The sequence below is a fragment of the Echeneis naucrates genome, chromosome 17, assembly GCF_900963305.1.
Source record: "Echeneis naucrates chromosome 17, fEcheNa1.1, whole genome shotgun sequence".
NCBI classification, from domain to species: Eukaryota; Metazoa; Chordata; class Actinopteri; order Carangiformes; family Echeneidae; genus Echeneis; species Echeneis naucrates.
In genome coordinates this window covers 3806846-3827354 of record NC_042527.1, presented here as the reverse complement: position 1 = coordinate 3827354, position 20509 = coordinate 3806846, and the positions used below count along the sequence as shown (strand labels likewise).

The 20509-nt window shown below is 41.2% G+C and overlaps 1 protein-coding gene across 1 annotated transcript in view; it reads right to left on the bottom strand.

Moving 5' to 3' along the window:
• Positions 1-20509, bottom strand: part of astn1 (astrotactin 1) — a 402459-nt gene that overhangs the window by 37027 nt on the left and 344923 nt on the right. The window contains exons 19-21 of the mRNA XM_029524898.1: positions 7881-8158; positions 6644-6777; positions 5723-5874 (exon numbers count right to left, since the gene is read on the bottom strand). Coding sequence (XP_029380758.1) covers positions 5723-5874; positions 6644-6777; positions 7881-8158 — 564 coding nt within the window. The remainder of the gene's footprint in view (positions 1-5722; positions 5875-6643; positions 6778-7880; positions 8159-20509) is intronic.

Genomic DNA, 20509 nt, shown 5'->3' with positions numbered 1-20509 from the left:
ATTATACCACCCCCCTCCCCCGCCTCTGTCCACCTGTACTATCAGAAACATCAGTTCTTTATTTGTTTCATTTGGTCAGTTAATTTCAGCTCCTTCAACGCCCCACGCACCACCACCGACTGATTTGTGGAAATAAAATTTTTGTTGTTTGATGGCCACTGTGTGCTCTTGCTTGATACCATTTGAAAAAAAAAAAAAATAAGAAAATTGAGAAAATGAAAGAACAAACACTTTTTGTGCTAAACACAAAAAGAGAGAAGGGGTCATAGTAAGTTCAAAACTGAATGAGGAGCACAGGAGAGCAGGCAAGGATAAGAAAAGAGGAGAAGCTTAAAAAAAATAAGGAGAGAAGATAAGAATTCTAGGGGAGAAAAGCCAACAGGAGATGAGAAGAAAGATGAGAGAGTGCTGAAGGAAGGGCAATGAGGAGGAGAGGAAAGGCAGCCAAGGGCAGATCTGTGGAGACTGATTTCTTTGAGATGACAGAAGAATGACAGCTAAAATCAAAACCACACGGCACGGCCAACTTTCCAGATCTCACCATTTTTTCCTACCAGGATTCTGTCTTTTTGTTTGCTTTATTCAATCCCACACTTCTTTACTTGGTGGTCTGTTTCTCCCCTTCCCTCTTCTCCCCTCTACTTCTTCCTCCTCCTCCTCCTCTCAGAACTCAAGGGAACGTCTGTGTCCAAGCACCTTTACCTGTGTTCACACAGGCGTGTGTTTTCCCATGTCATCAATTATATCCTATAAACAATGTCAAGCTCTCACTGTATCAAGAAAGCTGTAGGTTGCAAGCTCTCCTGCGTCAGTGAGCAACAGAAACTCTTTAGAGCTCCTGCAGCCTGATGCCAAAATTTTATTTAAATTCATTGATCCTCGCTGACTGACAACCTGTCCAGGGTGTACCCCGCCCTTTGCCTGATGTGTGCTGGGATTGGCTCCAGCGCCCCGCACGACCCGGAAACGGATAAACAGTTGAAGATGAATGAACAAATGAGCACGGCACTTAAAATGGAATGAACGTACGCACACAAAACAATGACATGCCGACACACACATACATGGCTGATCACTTAGCTTCATCATGCTCTGTGCTTTGTTCTTAAGGTTAAATGTGTCTTTTTCACTGGGTGGAAATCTTTAGCTGGCCCGAAGCAGCTCAACTGTATTTTTTACACCTTGTGTTAACATCAAATATGTTGGCATTGTACATTAACATGTACCAAGATCAATAATTGGACCTAAAAAGTGTTGATGCAGAATTATTTTATATGTTTATGGGCTGGTTAGGATAAGCAAACTTCCAACTGCTAATCTTGCTGTGCAGCTTTACACTAGTGGCATTACAATTTTTAGTTATTTGTGAGGTCTTGTTTCAAAAGCAGCTTTCATGATATCTGTGTGTTCACAAAGTCTCCACAATTTCAACAGCCCTGAAGTGAATCAGAGCTGCTACTTGCAGGGTACAGCATCTTCGACTGATCACCAGCATCAGCACACTTCCCCAGAAACTTACAGGTCCTCATCATTGGACCACATGCTAATCTGTTTGCTGAAGACATTCAATTGTATTGCATTTCATTGTATTGCTTAACCCTAAAAGATTTTGTGCCCATAGCACAAAAAATTTCCCTATACCAAAACACATGGGTACATTTTTGGCTGAAACTTGCCTTGTTAAATTGTAATCTGCCTTTTTTTGTTTTCAAAATTAAACAAATTAAAGTAGTATTATCACAAATCAGGTTCATATCCTGGAAAATTTACTGCTCAAAAAATTCAAACTTACTTGGGTCAAAGTTGGTCAAATGAGGGAAAAAAAATTGACAAGAAAGGTGCCATTAACAAAACACAAAAGAAGTGACAGCTTTTTGTTTTTATGGATTTATAATTGGTTGTAGACTTTTGTAGTTGACTTCCGTTTTAGAGAATTGGGGGGATTATCATGCTATGCCGGGAGAAGGAAATTCTTTGGTTTGGTGTGACATGTTTAGTTTAATTTGTGGTATGCAAAAAAACTAAAGAAAAACAGGGATACTCCTTTGGGAGTGATTCATCAGACCAGGAGAAGGATTGAGCACTGGATTTTGGGACATTAATTCGCATTTCCCATTCTTCCTTTTCTCTTTTCAGTTACCTATCCCCATCCATCAGAAGATGCATTCATTCATCTTCTACTGCTTATCTGTTTCAGGGTCACAGTGGGTGCTGGAGCCAAGCCCAGCTCACACTGGGTGAGGGCGGGGTACACCCTGGACGTCTCACCAGTCCATCACAGAGACCTAAACATGATGTCTTTGAATGGCGGAAGGAAACATACCAGCTCCACACACACTCCCAGGCCTAGGAGCCGAACCCTCAACCTTTGTGCTGTGAGGCAACAGCGCTAACTACTATGCCGCCCCAGATGCAGCTAAGGTACTTTAAGAAGCAAACCAAACAAAAACAAGAATAAAAAACTCATCAATACTTTATTCTAAGGAGAATGGGCAAAATGAGGATTTAGGCTTCAGGCAACAAACAAGAAAGCAGCAAATAACAAATAAAGTCTGATGAACTATGGATTATATTTCACAAGCTAGTGGTGTATCTGTGAGTTGCTTTTGAGGCAATTAATAAAGGGACTGGGGTTTATTTCAAAAAGAAATGAATTGCATTTATCTGCAGTATACTATTATTTAAGGGCCAGAGCAATTTTCCTTGTGTGCGATAGTAAAGATGTTTCCTTGAAATCTTGATTAGTTTAATGAGGATGGCTGAAGAGAATGCCATCATGGAAACCAATAATGTCTTATTTAGACAGCGCAACACAATCTGTAAACTCGAAAAGCTCACTATGACAATAGCAATCCAGTCGAGAGTGGAATATTCATGTGCCACAGCATCTGTTTTTCTTGCCAAGCGGTTTCCACAAAAACATTTCCATAAGCCACTTGGTAGTTACAGTATCTTTTTAGATACAGGGCCATATGTTGTATATCTGATCTAAATATTTGTCACTATCTCTTCTATCGACCTCTGTATCAACCGGTAACTGATAACAACAGCAGTTTATTTCACAAGTAATGTCTTGAAATTGCCGTAGTACTGCGTCACATGTCTCTTTCAGTCCCGATGAACTCTTTCCATCAACTGCAAACTTTGATCTTGTACCACATTTCTATTCTGACGTGAGATTGACTCTGTTATAATGTTTACTTCGATTTAAGTTCAAACAAACTTCTTATCAGACCTCAGACCACTACAAGTCCAAAAATTTTCTCTCCGCCTCTGAAATTCATACCGGATACACAAGCAGCCGCCATCCTCATCTTCTCTGTTTATCGCTTTGACAGTGCAGATTAAGGGATGGGATAAACATTTGTTTTGTAAGGCTGTGGAGCACAGTGGCAATGGCGAGCTGACACACACAATTTGTTTAAAGGGCGCAGGAAAAAAAATTTGGTCCCGAAATTCCAAAACAGAAACTGAAAGGTCATAATTCTCATTAAAGTGATATTTCATTGTTCCTTGTCAAAATGCTGCCCTGCATTAAGGCTTCAGTGGTACAGTGGCAGTCACCATACATCAGCGCTTACCATTGATGGTGACAGTGACCACCCACCCTGGCAAAATTGGAAAGCAAATCAGAAGAGCCATGATGTGGTGACGGGATTTCATATATAAGTACATTAACGACTCAAACTGATATGAAAAAAGCCTCTAAGCTGGGTCCCTTTTTAAAATCGCATCTTCTGCCGATGACACATTTAAATAATGTGTCTAGTCAAATAACCACACAGTTATTCTATTATTAAGTTCTTATTTTCCTGGATATATACATATAAATAAATAGTTTTATAACGTTTTATATGTGCTAGAACAGTAGCAGCAAAAACCTTATATGAAAATCCTTAAACACTGTGAAAAAGAAAATAAACATGTGACAATCACTTATTTAATAAGCATATTCTGGAAAGTAGGAGAATTTAAATCAGGACATGAAATGTCTAATAGTCAGACTTGTATCACTGTGCTTCCAGGAAACAACTTATGTATGTAGGAGCAGATAAAAATGTGAAAAAGCTGATGCTTGATGAGCTCCAGTTCGATAGCACCAACTGTCTTCTAAATGCTCTGTGAGCAGAGCTCATTGTGGTATATTCCTCACTCCTCAAAATATTCCTCAGAAATATACATTGACACTCCAACATGTGCTTGAGACACCAAGGGAGAGACAAGCAGTTGTATACAGAGTTCAAACAGAAGGTTTTCACTGACATCACACCTCCTTAGTTAGTTAGTGAGTCTGCAGCCGAAGCTTTGGAGTACCGACTCAAAGAAACAAATGGCCCAACTTCCTTTCAAAGAAAATAAAAACACTCACAGCTTACTACAATTTAAACTATAGCTCGTCATCTTGGTAATAACAGTAATAAAGAAAGTGCTTCCCAGCTTCTTTCTGGTGCATTTGCTGTAATGATTAATGATGCTCACTGTTCTGACTAATACAGCTTATTTTCTCGTTAAAGCTACAACAAACTCTGAGGCTCACAGGGAACTGTTACTGCCTCCATTATGGATTGGGTCATTACAGCAAAAAAACAAAACAAAACAAACAAAAAAAAAAAAAAGTTGTTTTTACAACTTACTTCCAATATAAGTCCAGCCAAATAAGCCAGACTTTTTGTTTTCAATGATGGAGCTGGGCACCGTCTGCACCTCTTTTGGCTTCTTCTACTACTTCCATCTTTTAGTTAGAAGATGAGGGGGAAAGAAGTATTTGCCTTGACTCATATGGATCAACTGAAAAAATATAAGCTTTGTCAAATCACCTAAATGAAAGCTTCACACGTTATATTGTTTATTTGTAATTACTAGCATGTAAGACTACCACTTTTCAACATTGAGAGCAGTTGCATTGGTACTTTGGATAACATAATCTAAATAAAATACAACAGCACAGCCTATAATATTATTTATAGCTCAGTCTAATCAACAAACTTAGCACTGAAGTCACTCCATCATTGTGACTGTTGCACACCATCTTGTGGAGACCTTAAAAACTACAAGTGAAACAGCTCTAAAACAAACATGTTTGAACCTGAGCTGAGGACGAATCTTCAGAAGGAAACAGTATCTCTGCACAATCAGTGCTTGGAAAGCTTTCCTCTGAGATTTAGATGTACTTACTAAAAGTTTATTTTGTGGAACTTCGCTCAAACTTTTGTTGATTTAAAAAAAAAAGAAGAAGAAGAAGAAAATATATGGCAGCTTTTTCTGTCAATAAAAACAATAAAGGGGGCTGATGTCAAGTAGCAGCCCCTTGGTGTATACTATACAGCTACAGCTTGATTAAATCCCTTTTTTTGCACCTCTGGACCAGGACTCCATCCAGGTGGTAGACTAGATAAAAACAAATTAAGCCTTTTGGGCCACATGGTGCTGACAAATTGGCAAGTTTGAACCAGCATAAATAATGAACACTGGCTGCCCATACAAACCAAGATCAAGTGACTTACTCATTACCCCTCTCAAAGTGATTCACATCCAAAACAACTGCGGCTCTCGCTGGATTAGTTACCATTGCAGACAGAGAGTCACTTATGTTTAGGGGGGGGGTGGCAGCTCCACTGGCATCACTTGTTGCCTGGCAAAGTTAGTCTGTTTCACAATTTGTAAACACTCACATCGTCAACAGCAGAACTTTTGATCTGGGTTGGGCTCTGGGACACCATACCTGTCTCAACTTTGGAGTGGTCGGTCCTCTCTGTCACCTTCTCCTGGCTGATGAGGTAATCAACAATCCGGACACCGATTGGTGGCTCAGTGTGGTTCCACTCCATGATGACCAATGAGCTGCTGGGTTCGTAGGTGTAAGACAGTTTCAGCCTGGCAACAGAGGGACAGAGATGTTAAAACCACGCTGCTGAGTGAAAGATGCAAATTGCAAATTGGTCTCTTTACAGTATCTGACGAACATGATGTTCTGCAAAACTGGAGGAATAAAGGAGGACATGCCTGACTGACATCACAAACACGTCTGTCAACAGGAAATGCAATCATTTCTCCTCTAATATTATGTCTGACCTGATTTAGTCTGGAATGATCATCTGTAACTGCGTGAACACAGGCCTGACGGGTTTTAATGGCAGCCAATCAATTATAATTTTATCAATAAGAGAACTGCAGAAGGAAAGTTAAATGAATGATTGCTTTTCATTGATGAGGCTTGATCTATTTGACATGCACCCCCTTTGTGGTCGCTGACATTTGTCTGTAGTTGTGTCTTTGTTGTCATTGTGTGTCCTTGTGGTAAATTTGTGTATCTTTCGATTGGCTTTCATCTCTCTATCTACACAAATTTTACCCGTCTGTGTTTTGTTTTATTTTTTTTGCATCTTGAAAATGATCTTTGGAACTTGAGGTCGAGTGACCCCCCCCCCCCCCTCAAATTTTGGCCCTTTTTTCAGTAATCCATCCACGACTCCTATATTTGGTTGCAATAAAAATCAGCTTACACAGGCATCTTGATGGAGCAATACAGAAAACCGCTGCAGCAAGGGATAGAGCTCTGCCAGTAAAATGATGGATGGATTTACCACAGCCCGTCTGAGATTAATGTGTCTGGAGAAACATGATTTTTATATAAGTTACTGACATAGGTTGGGTAAGTGGGGCACAGGTGGGTAGCCCGTCTGTGCCAAAAGCACTGGAATCACACCGACACCAGTCATCGATAACATCGCCCTTCCCCGAACACCACAGCATGCTCATCATGGCCTCCTGAAGGGCCTGCAAGGAGGGCGAGGGAGAGAGGGGAAGAGACAGAAAACTTCAAAACCTATATTCAAAGTACATCATTTAGGAACATGCAATCGTTTTTAAGCATATTATATTGGAATGAATTGAATGTGGAATGAATGGAATGAATGAATTGAATAAATAAATAAATAAATGCAGCAAATTGGAGGTTGTACTTTCCCCTTCGTTTACTGTCTTGGTGAGTTCCAAATTACTGAATAAATAAATGTAATCTTGTTTTAACTGTTGATATGTTTCCTGTATTATTTTGGATCAAGTCGTCGATTGTGTGTGCCATCACTGCACATTTTTGTTTGTCAGAGATACTAATTATGTGACACAGTGGTGCAGGAATGTGGCAGTCAATGAAATTCACCCCTACACAAGTAGATGCACAAAAAAACAGAGGCAGCCACCATACAACTGCTGTCAATAATAACTGCTTTATTGCTCTGCCTGAACCTAACACCGAGAGCCTGATGCCCCCGGGAGGGTGAACAGCGTAGTATCGACCTTTCTCCTGCAGGACCAGAGGCAGTGCAGATGAAGTCAGATAACACACATAGTAAGGTGTATTATGGCACAGCACGCTGCCTGCAGAGCAAGGTATGGTATTCCAAAATGAATCCTGCTGTATCCTGTTTTATAATGAGGGCACGATGGATCCTCCTCACAATGCATGTGTGCATGTACTTGATAGCTGGATGCCAGTTAATAGACCAACAGTAATAATCGCACCCCCAGACTCATGTTTGGATTCAGTTTTTGCATTATTGGCTACAAACTGAACACATTAGAAGAGGAAATGGAGGAAAAATCTTTTCTTAGCCAGATCAAAGTCAAACTTTTGTTCTACTGAACAAAGAGTGATGAAGAGATTGGACAATAAATACCTCCTTTAAATATCCACAGGGAAGGGAATATAATAATCTACCTCGGGAGGATGAGAGAAAATATAGCCACCAATTTTGAAGATGTGGTGTAGAAATGAAATGAATGATGTGTGCAGGAGGGCTGTTTTCTTTCCAGGCATTAGACTGTCCTAGCTGCATATCGCATCTGCATTAAGGGTAATGGCAAAACACTGTACGCACCTGGTATGTCTCATTGTTGGACACTAATTCATAGATGGGTGCTGCCTTCGTGATCTGCAGCAGTACGGGCTCAGACTGCTGCCGCCCTTGTGCTGCCCTCGGACTCATGTGGCAGAGGTGGCAGGAGCGGGGGCACTGACCCTGGCTGGTGCAGTCCATGCGGACACCTGCCGCCATGCGTTTTGCGCCGGTGTCCAGTAGACTGGCGATGTATGCAGGATAGGTAAGCGTTCTTGGCTCCTTGTCTCGCTCCTCTGACTCCTCTGAAGGTGAGTTACCTGAATGTACAGATGGAGGGAAAGTGTTGGACTTGCTTTTAGAAACAATTAAAAGCACTCTACACAGCAGTAACACAGTGGAACTGAGCTATAAAAAGCTAAATGACAAGTCTATAGAGATTTTTTATTCATATTCAGCGATGGCTGGCATATATCTAACACAGAGTCACTTATCTTTTTTCAAAAATTATGAGAAAACTGATACTAGAAAGAAACTGCAGCAGCAACAACATCAAACAGTCCCGAGAAAAATACAGGATATGTTTGAAAAGGCTTTTTTTTTTGTTGTTGTTTGTTTTGTTTTTTTTTTAGCCCAAACACACAATATCAACTTCCATTTGCTGTTACAGCGTCTGAGTGTCAGTATGGTGGTTTGTCGCTAACTTTTAATCAAATGTCTGCAGATGGTTCCTGTTTCAGCTCTCCTGAGAGGGAGAGGAGGGTGACAGCCATGGAGGGCGTGAGTATAAAGTGGATTATCTACTTTCTCATTGATTTTCTTCAGTGTCTTTTGAGGGGAAAAAATGCAGAGTCTGGGGACACATCATCCAAATTCAAGATTCAAAAGCACAGCATGACAAACGGTGTTCAGTAAGTCCATCTTCCATCAAAGGACCGTCTAATGGCAAATGTAGCTGAGAAACTTTTGTTTTTTACATGGTACGCCCTGACCATCTTTTCAGGAAAAAAAAATCCTAAAATGCTGCAACCAAAGTAAAACAAGAATTGCTCCACAATAATAGGTTTATACGCATGTGCTCGGTGTCTACAGGCATCTAGGGACATCAGAGAATGCATTCCCAGTGTCAAAAATATTGTACCTGTTACTACGCCAGAGAAACTTGGAATAAACCAAAGCAGAAATGTATAGTTCCTACCCTTGCCTGTGTCTTCCCCTATTTGACTGTGGATAACACCATGATTCCAGGCACACAGTTGCCATCGATCCCCTTCAGGCACTCATCGACTACACATTTAGCAAATGTGATAGAATTTTAGCTAAGTGAAAAGCCTCCTCAAAGGTTTTAGTAAGGCAGGCATTCAGTTTGCCACACAAAATGTGTGCCAAATGTCCCAAATGGGTCACAAAGCAACTTTAATGGAAAACACTGAAACAGCTATAACTGAATAATAATTTAATTTATAACTTTTACTCCCCCAAACTCACTCACAAACGTGCGCACCCTCCTCAGCTCCAGGGATGTCTCTCTGAGGCCCCCTGGGGAGCAATTTATTTAGATGTTAACCCCCCAACCCAAAGTCTTGTCTCATCATTTCAGCCAGAGCCAATGGCTTGCTTCTTTTTTTTTTTTTTTTTTTTTGGCTTCTTTCGAGGCTTTGGTGGCTTTGCTCTGTCTAGCTCCCTGCAATCCCAGATCCTTGAACAGCCATCAAAAGCCTCTGGCCTCCACTGGGCACACTCTCAACAACAATATGTACAATGTTGTCAGAGAAAAGCATCTTCGTACTTTTTACTACATACCTTCCTCAACCGTTCTTGATTTCTCAAATAAATTTGAGATATCACAGCCAAAGTACTTGAGCAGGAGTGTAAATATTTGTGCCACAGCTACGGAGAGCTTTTTTCTCGAGGAAATAATACTGAGATCTCTGCTGGCCATCAGGGTAGTATAGTGATTAGCACTGTTGCTCCACAACAAGAAGATCAGTTCAGTTCAGCCTGGGGCCTTTCTGTGGGGTGTTTGCAGGTTCTCCCCGTGCCCCGGTGACCTGTCTAGGGTGTACGCTGCCCTTGCCCAATGTCAGCTCAGATTGGCTCGAGTACCCATGCCAGAAAGAGGAATAAATGTTAGTGAGACAACTCAACAACAAAACATTACATTAATATGAATACTGCTGTCACTCAAGTTAGAGACTGAGTACTAAAACTCCTGGTTACTTCAACCTGAGGTAAGTTTTTTTTTTTTTTTTTTTTTTTTGGGTTCCTTTTTTTGGAGCAGCTCTGAAATAAGTTAACACAAGCACGAATCATTTGAGCAGTTTTTCCATTTCCAACAACCAAGTCAGAAAGCAGCAGGACAGGGAAACATGCTTACTGCAGAACTTTGATGCCATTTTTCTTTTTTAAAAGGGGGAGATTTTTCAGATTCCCATTTTGGGAGCTGCTTGGCTGTGAGAAAACTCAGGCAATTTAAAGGCTCAAGCACCAATTAAGGAATATGCTTGTTGTGCAACCTGCTTTGATGGAATGCAGCTCAGATTTGTGAGTCATAGGCAGATGGGAATAGACTGCACAAAAGCTCAGGGACTGGAACATACATATAAAAATAATAACAGCAAAGCCATTGCTTCCCACTTTGTCTTTTACCTCTACCTCACACCCTTAACTGTGAAACTGTTTTCCTTTTATAAATGTGTTCTAATTTTTAAGCCTTTATTAACTGTATTACGATGATTGCTTTTGGTACCAGATTCATTTGAGCTGTTTGGTTTGTAAGATGAGGAATTATTTCAATAAAGGTTCTTCTATTTATGGAAGTTTGAATAAATACACACATTTTTACACTTGAGGGATCAAAATAAATCATTAAATGCCCCACTCACACACGTCTTGTTTTACTAAATGTTCTGGGCAACAACATGTATCTACCTTGCCTGATTTAAAAGTCAAATATAAAAGCCAAGGAAAATATATTGTCGATATGTAGTTCTGTGTATGTGTGTGCATGTGTGTGTGTCAGTGTTACGTACTTAAAAGAAGATTAAGCATGTGTGATTTGTAATTATCACCTCGTTGATTATACCTCTTCTCCCACATTCAGAAATAAACACACAGTTCATTTTGTCTCACACCTGCAGAGCATCACAACTTTTACCAAGTCATGCCATGATTGACAAGTTGCAGTAAATTAAATTCAGCTTAAAAAAAAAGAGGGTGAAAGTTTCTGCTGAAGACAGAGAAATTCTTAACTTTTCCAGTAGCTTTGTGTCGGCAGTGTGAACCAGGGTAAGAAAAAAAAAAAAAAAAAAGTTTATCCCAAGTCAGTGAAGTGTGTCATACAGAGTCTTTAAATATACACTAACATGCATGCGTATGGATGTGCTGATTAATCACAGCACACTATCTACTCGAATGAAATGATTTCTATGGCACTGCTGTTTCCAGACTCAGGCTTCCTGAATAACCACGTGTGTATGTCTGATTTGTTGTGAGTCTGTTCACATCAGAACGTTCATTCGTAATCCTCTTGCTCGGTGCGGGTCTCCTTGCATGTATGCACGTCTTGACTGACGGTGTTTTTCATAAAGGCAGCGGGCGTTTCGAGGCCTTGTGATTAGGTTACAGGAGACCAGGCGACAGATAAGACCTGAAACCAATTAGAGGTGTGTGAGCTCTAGACGTTCCCACATTTGAGCTGTGAGAAGTGTGTATGTGTGTGTTCGTGTGACAGAGACAGAGGCACTCTGCAGGCTGTTATTTCACGCGGTCAATCAAAGAAAATAAATGCTAGAAAAAGAAGCTTATTCTTTTGTACTGTGTGTGTACTGTAAGTGAGTGGGCAGAGGTAAATCAACGAGGAGTAGAGCGATAAAGGGAAAGAAACCAACAGCCGGGAGCCAGTCGTGATAATACAAGTGATCATGCCTGTGCAGAAGATATTTGCATTCTCAGACTTCAGGCTGAGCATTGCCAAGGATGTCAGCGCCCTTGCACTCCTGACCAGCCAAACTTTAATCTATCCTCATCAGACTGGCTCACTTCCCACTAATCACTATTCATCATCCTCTCTTCACTTGCCACCTCCTGGCAGATGGAGATTAAACATGGCAGTCATCTTAGGACAGCTGGGTGCCTTTTAGGGCAAAGACAGTTGACGTTGATCAGTTCAGTTGCGTTTTGGTTTATTTCAGCAGGGCTCAGTGTCCGCATGGAAACGCGAGGGGTGAGGTTGTCTAATTCAAAACGAACATCCAGTTGCTACCTGACTATAGTTACTTTGTTGTATCTTCCTATAGTTTTGGTCATGATGGTAACTAGTCTCTAAAATAAAACTTAAGGGCCATTTAACTCCCAAACAACAGGATTAGCACTTCAGAGGTGTTGGGAGCTTGCATGAAAACGATAGCTTGGATTTCATTTTGTTCTTTTGCATTTTGATGACAGATTAATAGATCAGTAACGTGTTCCGCTAAGTGTTGCTAAGCTTACGTCTCACAAACTGCAAGATGAGAATAAAGGAATAAAGGCTATTCACTCATTCATTCATTCAAGTGGAGCTCCTCTTAAGGCATTGTATTTCACAATCAAACATGCATACTGTAAACTGACCAGCAAGGAAAAAGCAAGTCTCAGCTATGGAGAAGACATTATGGTAAAACTGGAAGACCTGGTCTTCTGCTTTCAGTCCATGCTTTTTTGCCTCGTCAGGCTATAAGTTATATTAACATTGAAAACAATAGATAGTTTGACACTACACAACTGTAGTCACGCTCAGAGAGTTTGAGAGACACAACAGTAAACATGACTTTGTAACTCCTTGAGTCGCCGACCGAAATTTGAGAAAGGCCGCTCTAAGGTCTGTTCGATGTGACTTATTTCACTACAGCCAATGTCTGGCCCAAACATTTACTGCATTTTGTAGGATTTTGCATCAAGAATTCTAGGATTGGCTTTAAACCAACTCTGACACAGACCTCAGGCGAATTCTATGCTTCAGAAAATCACTGCTACTGCCAAACAATCTACTTTCTCATAGGTGGACACATATACTGTTTCTTTTTTTGCACACAGTAACTGTTATTGAGTTTCAACATAGAGGGAAAATGGCCCTTAGGAAAATTTGGTGACAAGCCTTCCTTCACTAACATATATCAAGAGTCACTTTAAATCCAACCAACCAGCTCCTCTGGTGAAGAGCTTCAGGGGTCGGAAACAACTTGATGAACACTTTACAGTATTTACTTTCTGAATTAAACTTTATGAGGTGGCATGTACATCATCCATCAGCTGTGCAACACCGACTTCATACTCTTCACAATAACAACAAAGAACAATCACAGAGACAACGTGGATCCTGCTAACCTGGGAAAATGGAAGAGTTTGTGTACAAGATCTTGTTTTACGTGAAGATGTGAGTCACAGAGAGACACAGCTGTATCACAGACGGGGATCAACTTGCCTTTCCAAGGTGAACTCTGAGTCCTAATATTCACGCTGTATTTTCCAACTGCACAAAAGAAAACAAGAGAATCCCAAGCTCATCTTTGAACTTCACTTCAACACTCATTTTTGCCCTTCTGTCATTTTCTGACTGTCTCTTTTTTACTGTGCAGCCCCCGTCTGATTCTTCTTCCTTATTCTCTCATGCAGTACAAAGGCACAATCTTGCCTTTTCTTTCCTGAAACGCAAATAGAAATGTGTGGTAGGTGTGAGGGCTGTAATGGTCTCGCGCTGCGTCCCCCTAATCAAACAAGAAAAGCAATATCTGTTCTCTCACTGTCCCCGACACGTCCTCTGCCTTTGCATTTACTACGTGTCAAAGTCTTTCGCTCACATTTTTGATTTCCCTCCTGTTCCCTCAGTCTTTAGTGTCCTCAAATCTAAAAAGAATCTTGCACGCACTCATCTGAGCATTTAAACTGCTGTCAGCTTCAAACCATACATACGTTTAGGGAGGCTTATTGACTAACAGTATGTTGCTTTGAAGGAAGTACAGGCACTCGTGAAGCTCATTGAATTATATCTGTTTGAAAGTCAGACGCTCCACAAAGGAAACCCATGATAAGACAAAGCAAAGGAAAAGTAGCCCCATACCCGCCCCCTCCGCGTCACCCTTCCCCAAATACAATTGTTGTGACCTAATTTGATTTATTTGTGACCAACATGGTAAGGGCAGGGAGTGAATACCTCTGTGAGCCAATGTGGCAGGGAGCGTGTGCAACAATTTTATGCTTATGCGAACATTTCAGATCCTTCTACATATCCGAGTAGATGCTGTAGAAGAGGTGATAATAGAGCCAAAACCGGATCATTAATAAATCCTTAACAAGTGGCTGCTGAAAAAACAGTTCCAGGTCCATGTGGATAGTCTGGGAGATACTATGTTAATCAGTCACTGGTGATTATTTGTCCATTATCTGTGAAATGGACAAATAATCACTCACTCATTTGTTATTCAATTATTATTTATTTACAGTAGTCAGTCTGGGTAAGTAAGTAAACCAGCCCAATGTGGAGGCATAAAAAAATATATATTTTAAAACAGAACAGCAGCTGAATATAACTCACTCCTGTATCAGTGTGTTATAATTGCTGCTTTAGCTCAAGTGAAGCTTCTTCTTCTTCTTTTGGATAAACGCTTAATTAATTGTTAATTTTGGGCTGTTTCACACTTAACATATAGAAAAAGAATCCAAACCGTTGGAGCCTCCTACTGCAATCTGTCATATGCCCACACTCTCTGACTGTCTCATCTCATCTGATGTGTTTGTGTCTCGCTCACGGGCTTGAGTCAGCGACTGTCACCCCTCGGTATGTGAGTTGCCGTTTTGAGGTCCCCGGTTTTTTGTTCAGTTTTTCATCCATCTTTCTCTATAATGGCCATCTTATATTATTTTATGCATTTATTGGACAGCTTTAACTTGGATGGATCCTGTTGCCATGGTCAATTGTACTCCCTGGACTCCCCTCATTGCACTTTGGGTTGCAATTTTAATGAATGTCTGTGTGGTTTTACGAAAGTCTGTATGCTTTGGTTTGGTTGTATTGTATACAATATAACATACCAAAGCAAGACATCCATTTTATGAAATTTCTTTGGACTGTAAAGTTGTCTGAGTCTGAAACAAGAAGGAACCATATCTGGAAGAGAAGAGGGCTGAATCTGACGTGCTCCATCATGATTGTCTGGTGGGTCACTGTGTGTGGTACAGTCTGTCAATCACACAGTGACCGTACCTTGCTTTGTGGTCTATTTCTCTTTAAATAGAAACGCATTCAAAAAGCATCATGTTTTATTGAATAAGACTTGAAGCTAGAAACCGAGACCTTACAGTCATTAGGGTTCGAAAATGTTTACTGCTTATAAATCTAGTGAGAAGTAAACCTATTTCCCCAGAGACTTCAATATAAACTGAGTCGGTTGAACCAGGATGATACTCCAACATAATGTTAGAATAAACATCAGTTCTGAATAAGACAGGGTGTGGGTCCAGCTTAGCCAGCTGCTCTATGTTAAGTACTTAGCAGTGGCTGCTTTAGAGGACTGAAGAAGAATAGATTCATGGGGCAGTTTGTCAATACATTAGGTGGTATTGGATGGGTGCACAGATTTGCATACTTATCAATTCCTGATGCAGTATTTCAGGCAGCCTTAGAGACATTTCACAAACTAGTATTATGATAGCTTTCCAAGAGAGCATCATTACTTCATGAGACAACGATGACACATTTCAAAACCCTGGATCAGCTGCACTATTTTCTTCTTGATACTGCTTATTGCAAATTCAAAACTATCTAATGATTGGAATACGGAGTACTCTCTACAAAGGTTAACACATGGCCTGGAAACCAATCTTTGCTTCCAGCTGAGACCTAACAGGCTTCACAAAAATATGCACACAGGACAGATGCATGATGGAGAGCTCGCTGCGGGATCGTGCGTTGGTATATGTTTCTCCATGGGCTTGTGTGTGTGTGTGTGTGCTGATGTCAGGCTGGGGATTTGGGGCTTCTTTGACCCATGCTGTACTGAACAGAATCACTCATCATCTCTATAATACACAACAGATGGAGCTCAGAGCTATTCAGACTCATGATACCTCGGCATCCACTCCTCAATGAGAGATAACTCCTTTTCATCTGCCACTAAATAAACTCAAGGTTCTCCTCCTGTTGCCAAGAAAATATATTTTCATTTCTTTAAGTGTTATAGGGTGCAAAACATCTGGCTTATGTACATCATCTTCAGATATTGCTTGTGTTGATGTATTACAGTGTTTTAGAGTCAAAGTCTTCATTTACTGTATCTTACAGAGCAGCAGATCCGCTCCTTTACGTTGCCTTTCATCAAACCTCTCCGTACAGCAATGACTCATTAAACCATCATTCATCTTCGTGATCAAGGCACCTGATACCACCAGCATAATTTTTAACTATATACTTGACTTGACACCTCCATGGATCTTGCATTTCCCAGCATGAACTCCCCTCTCATCCGAGCTGTGTGGAATAATACAATTTGCTGTGACTATCCCTCAATCTAGCGGGACCTTTCGCAGCCACTAGATGGTGGTAGTGGATCACTGACGTGGTTGGATGTTTTTGTTTTGTTGTACTAGGAGCCATCAGTGTGCATGCTCCACTGTTCAGCAGACAAAAGCAGGGCAAATCATACCTAACCTTTTTAAATGTGCTTGGCTGAGATGACCATTACATGCTTATGGAATGCAATCATGAGCTGCAGCTGATCTGAAAACGTAGGAAATCAAAGCAGACAGTAGCTTAGCAAATGGAAAGCGGTGAGATGGAAAACTGCATTAAAAAGGGTGCGTTTTGATGGAATCACAGAAATGATCAAGTGAATAAAAGGCAGCAAAGAGGAAATCGAAAAGAAACACAGATAAACAATACTGTGCTGTGTGTGTGTGTGTGTGTGTGTGTGTCTCTGTGGTATATTTTAAATTCTAAACCTGCAAAATGGAAAACATCAGAGCGCCTAAACAAATCTATGTGACAGGCAAATCTTCTCAGATGTGTTTTGCAGGTTTTTCTCGCTCTGCATGTGTGCATGTATGCGTGCATGTTTGAAATGACACCATCCCAAGCAGTCCCTTGCAGTGTGTACCTGATAAGCCATGGCAGCAGGGTGCTGCTCTGCCCATATCCAGCTCAAGCAAAACTGTAAGGAAAAAGTATCCGTCTTTCCCTTAGCTTGCAAAGCCACACTGAGATCCGGTGTGATTGCTTCTGAGTGCAGCAATACAACGGGAAAAAAGGGAAAAGGGAAGACATTTTTTTTCTCACTGTGTTCGTGTGTGTGAAAGTGAGGGAGGTGCAAGAGCAGTGTGAATATATGTTTTTGTGCAAGTGAGAAACTGATAAGTTGAGAAGACAGAGAGAGGAGTGAGTGTGTGTGTGGGAGGATATGCATCAGCATGTGCACACTTTGCAGTGTAACAACACTTGAACTCCCCTGAGCATCCGTGTCAGAACAATCAGCCACTTCAACATGACTATTGGCACCAATTCACAAACTCCGAGCAAGATTAATACATTTTAAATATATGAGCAACTATATGCCACCGCCTTCAAATCCCCCGCTTTCCGATAAAGCTGCACGGTACAAGAAGAACACTGGGACACACAGTAGCCATGAGTGTTAAAGCATCCCCGAATAAAACAGCAAAAATCCTGCTGCTACGCAGCCGACCTGCACTTCAGCCCACATCTCACCATCATATCAACTTACAAATTGCTCATTTACAGTTTTAACTGCTCATTAACCTCAAATTTATCACTAAGCTCCAATTAGGAACTCAACGCTGAGGAAAGAAAGAATAAATCTGAGGAATCAGATTATTGTCCTTTGCCCAATCATTTCCTGGGAAGCACTAATGTACTGTTGGTTACAAATGGCAGCGGTATAAATTCAGCATTCAGCTTCAAATCTTTACTGCTGTATTTTTTTTAAACCATACTGTCACAGCACTATTTTGTTTATTTGTATGACGGGGCTGTAAATCTCTTAGAATGATTAAAATATTTCAGCAAAAGAGAATAAAGCTAATCAACTCTGCAAGAAGGGATAAATGGGCCCTCATACACCTGCACAACTCAGAGGCCCCTGGACTCGCCCCCACGTAAAATTTTAAATGCTTTGTTCTGAGTGGTGCAACATATCGTGAGTGTCCACTACGTGGGGACAGAGAGTCTCCATAAATTTTACTACATATGGAAGTGTAAAATGTGGAGAAGACGTCCTGTAAATATCATATAAATTGAACGATGTTTGCGTAATGAGACTGATCTTTTGTGTCTAGGAGGTGGCGCTCACTGTGCGAATCAGTATAGACACATGGATTTGTTTGGCGAGGGAGTCTGAAAAAGTGTGCAAAATCTGGAGTAGATTGGACAATGTACCTTGAAGTTGTAAAAATGTTGTAAAAAAAATATGTCACGTTGTATTGTAGGATGTAGTGAACACATGCAGGTGGAGCTCTGTGTGTGACTCACTACTGACACATGGGGGTGTTCAGGGGAGTCTTTATGGGTAGAACGGGTTTTATACCATTCGCCAATCTGATGTCATGTTATGTCGTAGTCTCGGATGTGGAGAGCACACCCTGTCAATGTGGTGTCAGTGTGGTTTGTGTATTTGACTGATCTCTTGTGTGTGAGTCAGTGTTGACATATAGACGTGTTCAGGGCGGGAGTCTGAAGAGGTGTGGAAAAGGTAGTGAAGATTGGACAAGAGTTATTGTGACGTCCTGTTACAGGCGGTGCTGGAGAGCATCCACCAATCCGACGTCAGGATATGGGTTAGCAGCGTAGGATGTAAGAAACACCACCTTTAAATATCATCTAAATCTGGTGATGTTTGTGTTAATAGGCTGACCTCCTGTGTCCGGGAAGTGGTGCTCTGTGTGTGACACATCGAAATTGCCGCAATTGCCACGGCCAACAGGTGCAGTGGATGCATGGGAAGTCGTTCAGTTTAAACGTGGCGAGAGGAGTTCTTTTATTTATGAGGCGTGCTGACTTCCTGTGTCCAGTAGGTGGCGCTTTTTGCGTCAGTAATAACAGATAAGGTGTGTTCAGGGTGGGACTCTGATTATGTGTGGAGAATTTAGACCTGACTAGACAATATACTGTACGCAGGAGGTCCGAGGACTTTCTATTTTTATGGTGAAACCATTTGAAGCCTCAAAAACTTGCCGCACTGCCATGACAAGCAGGTCCAAGTCAAGTGGATGAAAACCGTAGGAGGAGTTCGATAACGTAAGAATCGTCAAAATTGGCCGAAAAGCTCAAAATAGCCTACTTCCTTTTGGAGTGAAGGTGCGTGCTTGAGACTTTTTTGTCCAGCTTGTCATGGTACACGTTTTGTTCATGTACGTCAATCCTGAGTGAGGGGTTCAACAAGTTGGTGCTGTGGAGCCACTTTTTGATGTACATTTCTGCAACCCATGAAATAGTGAAATTTCAGGCAGTCCTGATGCGCTGTCCAAATTTCAAGAGTCTTGGGGTATGTTTAAGTCCCCCAAAAAGGGGGGAAAGCGGTGAAAGAAAAATTATAACGCCAAGGGATCCAAAAGGGCTCCTGCTTTGTCAAGTGCTTGGGGCCCAAAATATTTCAAAGCATTGACAAGTGAAGGAATTTTTCAGATACAGGGCATGCGGCACTGTTGTAATCCTTTGTTTAATTGTTGGGCTTATTCAAAAGTCTCCATCAGTGTTGCTCACAGGGATGCAGAGCGCTTGGTGGAAGTTTTATGTGTGAATGATGCGGATTGATGCATCTCATACCATCAGGAGGTCCAGTGTGTTTGCTGCAGGCCGGATCTGCTAAACGATCTCAGAGCTCCCTGCTGTGCCACCTGAACTGAAGCTCAAAGAAACAAAAGATGCCGTTTGGCAGTTGAGATTTGCGAATAAATCAACAATGAAAGGAGGCTTCGCTTTTTTAAAGCCCCTTTTAAGACATATTTTTCTCCATCTGCCTCTGCCCATGAGCAACGGAAATCTAACCAAAAAGAAAATCTGCCAAATTTAAAGCTCCTAATTTGCATAAAAAAAAATTGTGTGGCACATTCGCTTGTGTTGTCAGGCCACTGTCGGTCAAATCTGATGAAACCGCACTCAAAGAGCCCAGATGAAGCCGATGAGCTGAGTATTTAGTCTGAAATTGTTTTGATTGCTGAAAGAGAAGAACAGCTGTCACCTCTGAGCCCAACCCGGCTTCCCTGAGGGAAGTTGTTGGGCGTTGCCAGATATTTGCTCTGGCGTACAGTTAACCACATCCATGTGAGGTAGCATGGCCCAGGACTGTACCTGCATATTCCTGCAAAAAGGTGAGAAGATAAACCACTAGAGGTCAATTAAAATGTGTTTGATCGACAGGTGCAAAGTTACTTTTTAATTCTAACACGATTAATACTTTCAAAAACATGTCTCACGGAACTTTTGAAAGTTGAAACTCTCAATGCACTCTACAAGCCGCTGTCAAGAAGCAAAGCAGTGAAATGCATGAACTGTGTGAAGCTAAAAGGAAAAGGATTTGGTTTAACCGTGAGTAACATTAATCATGTGAGTGGAACTGCACATCACATCACCAAAACTTTGGAACGTGTGATGAGAAAAATGTGAATATTTCAGTCATGTTTAGGAA